The sequence below is a fragment of the Myotis davidii genome, unplaced genomic scaffold, assembly GCF_000327345.1.
Source record: "Myotis davidii unplaced genomic scaffold, ASM32734v1 scaffold456, whole genome shotgun sequence".
Taxonomy (NCBI): domain Eukaryota; kingdom Metazoa; phylum Chordata; class Mammalia; order Chiroptera; family Vespertilionidae; genus Myotis; species Myotis davidii.
This window is the reverse complement of record NW_006287375.1, coordinates 1286955-1292308: the sequence shown is the minus strand read 5'-3', so window position 1 is coordinate 1292308 and position 5354 is coordinate 1286955. Positions and strand designations below refer to the sequence as shown.

Here is a 5354-nt window from a genome sequence, read left to right as displayed (position 1 = left end):
GAAAGAGAGAAAACAAAAAGCTGTGAATACTGGTCTGGTGAACTGAACACACAACTGATAGGACAGTTGCTAAGAAATAGGAGAACTGCCATTCCAGAGGCTGTTTGTCATTAGTTACATTAGGCTGAATGGTCCATTCCTCACAATCCATTAGTCACAGCTCTTGGTTGGGATTCCTCCTTTCCTTAAGCAAACCTGACCCTTAACCCTATCAATATCTGTCAAGCAAATTGTAACTGGCAACATAAAACATCTTCATCCCAAACTCTTGACAGTATATACAATTTTAGTTTTCTCCTGTCTAATCCTTAGCAAATATCTGTGTGTTCGAAACTAATGAAAGAACCTCCAAGAAACTGAAGCTAAACCACAGAGATTCATCCATAGACTACACTAATTTGCACCCCATTGAACAAAAATCTTACACCTATGGATGAGGACAGTGGCAGGGGTAAGGGTATGGGGTGGGGTGGGAACCAGGTGGAGGGGAGCTATGGTGGGGAAAAAGAGGAACATCTGTAATAATCTGAACAATAAAGATTTATTTAAAAAAAGAAAAAGAAAAAAGAAATAAATACCCCTGGTCAGTGTGGTTCAGTTGATTGGTTATGGTCCCATGCACCAAAAGATGGCCGGTTTGAGTGCGGGTTTGATTCCCCATCAGGGCACAGGCCTGGGTTGCAGGCTCCACCCCCAGTAGGGGATGGGGCATGCAGGAGGCAGCCAATCAATGTTTTTCTGCCCTAAATGTTTTTATCTCTCCCTCCCTCTCTCTCTCTGAAATCAATAAAAATTTTAATAAATAAATAAATATAGTAATTTTGGATAAGTGGTAGATGAAATAAATCAAAACAGAAAATTAACAGATTATGATAGAGGTAGGTGATAGTAAGAAGATAGTATGGAAGTGGAAGAGGTATAGTCACTTTTTAAAGTGCCTATATGGACAAAATTCTGTAGAGAATGAGAAATTGGGTTTTGCTGGATGTAAGGTCTTTCAACAAATCTTGAATAAGTACACCCTCAGTTCATTCATCCAAACCCTAAGACACCCGAAGAATAAAATCCAAATTCCTTTGCTTAGATGTAAAGATGTTTAAAATCTGGTCCTTCTCTGCCTTTCCAGAATTATTTCCTGTTAGCCATGATACCATGGACATTGGATATGTGAAATTAGGAAAGAGAATGGCTCTCAGTTTTCAGATTTTATTTAAACAGGTATCAATAATAAAGGTAGGGAATACAAGGTGGGGGCGGGGGGGGAGAAATTTTGGGATAAGGATGTTAATAGGCTGAGTTCAAAGGGCCTGAGACAACTGCAGAAAGATGTCCAATAGACTGATGACAAGCAATGGTCTCAGAATAAAGGCTGAGCCTAGAATTCTAGACATAGGAGTTACTGACACACATAGTTGATAATAAAATCATTTAGGGAGAACTTATTAATTGAAAAGAAAAAGGAAAGTGAAGGATCAATACACTAGAATTTTAGGGCACAATAATATTTTAAGGACAGAGAAAAGACAAGTAGAAAAGCTTCTAAGGAACATCAGTAATGACAGACTACCAGAGTGCTGGCTGGTGTGGCTCAGTTGGTTGGGCATGGTCCCATGCACCAGGCAGTTGCTGGTTTGATTTCCGGTCAAGGGCACACGCCTGGGTTGCTGGCTCAATCCCTCATAGGGGGGTGTGCAGGAGGCAGCCTATCGATGTTGCACTCTCACATCTCTCTCTCTCTCTCTCTCTCTCTCTTTCTCTCTCAAAATCAACAAACTATTCTTTAAAAAAAAAGAGAGAGACAAAAGAGAAAACCCACGGTAAAATGTCATTTCAAAAATCAAGGAAGATGAAAGATGAAAAAAGGAGTAGTGTGCACAGTGCCAAAGGCAGCAGAAAGGCCAAAATTTATAAAAACTACAAGTGTCCATAGAGTTTATCAATGTCTTTGGTACTCTGGCAAGAACCATTTCTGTGGAGAAGTAGGGTGCGGATGGGGGTCAGTCACAAAGCAATAGCAATGGATTGAAGGATAAGAGCTGAGAAAGTAAGGATAGTAACTGTATGCCATTTGGAAAGATTTCCCTGTGAAAGGGGAAGACATAAGAATAGTGTGACATACTATAATTGCAGTGCAAAGTTTTGAAAGTAAAGGGGGACCCTAAACACACAGGAGTAAATTGAGATTATTTTGGGCAACCAAGATGTATGGTCACTCCAGCAAGCAGAAGAGGAGTTGAGGCTACAAGAGGATGTTTTCTTGAAGGGATGGGGGAATAGACATATTGAGATTTTTTTTTTCTATCTATCTATCTATGGGGGTGGAGGGGAAGAAGGCTCAATACCTAGAGGAGCTTAGACCTTAGGACAGGCCTGAAAAAGATAAGAATAGAGATGGAAATTACATAGCCTTATATTTAAATGGAGAAGAAATTCCTAGAGTCATTTGTTGTTAAAAAAAAAGGGGGGGGGGGAAGAAAAAAGGAAAAGCTGGTCAAAGTTATTCTTCACATCTTCAAAGTATGTACCTGAAATGGAGAGGTTTTTTTAAAGCCTTGATTCCCTTTATGTTACAATGGAAAGAAGTGTAAATTCTGAAATTTATAGACCTATGAAATTGAGTATAAATAAATTTGTTACCAAAAAAGTTGCCTGCAAATTAATTCTATTTCAAATACACTAGGAGAGCATGATATTAAATAACAACAAATAAGAACCCTAAAGTGACTCCTTTATTAGGCAAGTCATTTTAAATGGTAATAGTCACCCTAGATTTATTTATTTTTCAAGTGAAAGAGAAGCCAAAATGACCTACCTAAAGTCACTGTTCTGGTTAGTGCTGACTGGTCTCTCCCCTTCCTTTCACTCCCATCTCTACTCTAATCTTCTAGTGGTATTCACTTCTAATCAGCACTTCTGACATCTAATCCACCATGCTTTCCACTTCATCGTGTTGCCTCTTTTCATCAAAATTTAACTGAAGACATACCTAAGCCAAGTCATTAACAGAGGTAAGTATACCATCACCTTCACAAAAACTATCTATATACTACAGTAAAACTTTCCTCAATATTAAGCTATTGTGTTCAGCATATTAAACATTAGTAAGAAAATTACTCAGTGATGAACCACAACTATTTTAAAACTCTGCACAGACGTTATTTATAGTTTATTTCAGCTTATCTGCTCTGCGTGTTTTTTATCTCACACTTAAAGAATGCTAACAGAAAGTAAACATGCTGGAATAGACACCTCCTTTACACACTAACTCCTCAGAAGACTACATAAATTCCTGTAACATATGTTACTGTTAAAATAAGGCTAAACCATTCATTCTCAGTGAAAACAAGGTGGCTTCCAAGGAGCGAAATTTGGTTCTTGGGGAGGGAGGAAAGAGACAAAAAAAGTTTTAAGATATTACAATAGGTGTGGCCTCCATAGGGCCACAATACATAAGCAAATGCACAGTGTATCTGTGGTATTAGAACTTTGGGGGCTGGGGTAGGGGGGTTTGACAGTAAGAGAAAAACTGCCTAAAAAAGATCATTGGGGGAGAATAATGTTTTTTTAAAAAGGTTGAGAAAAACTAAGCTAAATGTTAGTCTGCATCTCAATGCATTAAAAACGGTCATGTTTAAAGAAAAAACCTAAATAATTCACCTTTTTATTCTATTTGGCCAATTCTTCTGTTTCATCAATCATCTTAAAATTGAATTTTATGCACTTTTAGATAAATACCAACCAACTGGTCTCTTCTCTTCCTCTACTCCTACTCCTACTTCATCAGCCATACATTTCCACTCCCTCAAGGAGTCTGGAATAATCTCTGACTCATACAGTACACACTTATCACAACTGAAGATTTTAAGTTCATTCACTCAATAACTATTTGTATAGTGCTTACTATGTACCTGGTACTATGTTAGTTTTCCTTCCTGAGACTTATCCATCATTGTTGTCTCACTTAAATGAATACATGCAAGATGATATAGACTATTCTGAGAACTTATTAACACCCAAAGCTCCTGCAAGAAGTAGAGAGGGCAGCCAAGTTTCAAAAACTATGCACAGAGAATTAGAGAAAGAGCCACCAGTACTGGGAAACATTCTAAGTTTGGTAAAGGATAAATTATTGAGATAGGACGGGAAGGATGATGGAGGGATAAGTGAGGGAGGAAGAGATAAGCAAAAAGCTTTCCCAACATAACACCAAAATGCCAAGGACTGGTCACCATCAGAACCCCAAAGCATCATATTCAATTGGAGAAATATTTTCTGTTGTGTGGGGAAAGTGATCCCAGTTTTTAAAAAACCTGTAGAAATCTACAGGTTTTTTAGAGAAATCTGATGTTAACTAGCCAATGTTAAATATGTCTCCTGAAAGCAAAGTATATGTCTTATAATACTTTTATTTTTTTAAAATATATTTTATTGATTTTTTACAGAGAGGGAGAGAGATAGAGAATTAGAAACATCGATGAGAGAGAAACATTGATCAGCTGCCTCCTGCACATCCCCCACTGGGGAAGTGCCCACAACCCAGGTACATGCCCCTGACCGGAATCGAACCTGGGACCTTTCAGTCCGCAGGCCGATGCTCTATCCACTGAGCCAAACCGGTTTCGGCGTCTTATAATACTTCTAACATAACACTTTAATTTTTTGCCCCACAATGCAACATTCATCATTCCCTCTGTAAGACATACTAAACAGCAAAGGATGACAAATGAATGTATCTTTATGTATTTTAAGCTAAAAATGTTACAACCTGTAGTTTTTTAATTCTCACTTCACTGGACCTTTTCCATTAATCTGGAAGTCCCAATTGTCAGATAAAACAGCTTATTTTCCTTTTGATATATTTACTGTGCATTTTTTAAAAAAAGAATAACTGTGAACATATCAGCAATTTTCAATCATTTCTAGTAAAATACTTTTAATAAAAAATTTAATATCCAGTAACTGAGATATTATGACTGAAATTAATCAGAACATCTATATCTGCATCAGAAACAGAACTACATTTGCATCAGACAATCATTTACTCAGTTTATAGACAATAAAAACTCAATTTTTTGTCAAGGCAAGGACCCAATTCAATAACTTTTCCCCAACTAGGGGTCAAAATATATACAAAATTATAGAAACCGTTTACAGAAAAGTAGAGGAATCATAAATTACATGTAAAAATTGCACTGTAGAAAGTTTTTAAAGTCTTGAAAAAATACACATCACTATTTAAAGTATCTCTCATGGCATTTCTGCTACAAGTCACACATCAAAGCAGGTGCTTAAAAGAAATTTTCCTAAGCAGGTAGGATCGTCAGTAACAATGTGCTGTTATTGTAGCAATTTTG

At 37.1% G+C, this 5354-nt stretch overlaps 1 protein-coding gene across 1 annotated transcript in view; it reads right to left on the bottom strand.

The window, feature by feature from the left end:
- Nucleotides 1-661, bottom strand: part of FNIP1 (folliculin interacting protein 1) — a 71267-nt gene extending 70606 nt beyond the window's left edge. Inside the window, exon 1 of the mRNA XM_015560928.1 lies at nt 579-661. Within this exon, the coding sequence (XP_015416414.1) occupies nt 579-661 (83 nt within the window). The remainder of the gene's footprint in view (nt 1-578) is intronic.
- Nucleotides 662-5354: the final 4693 nt, after the last annotated feature.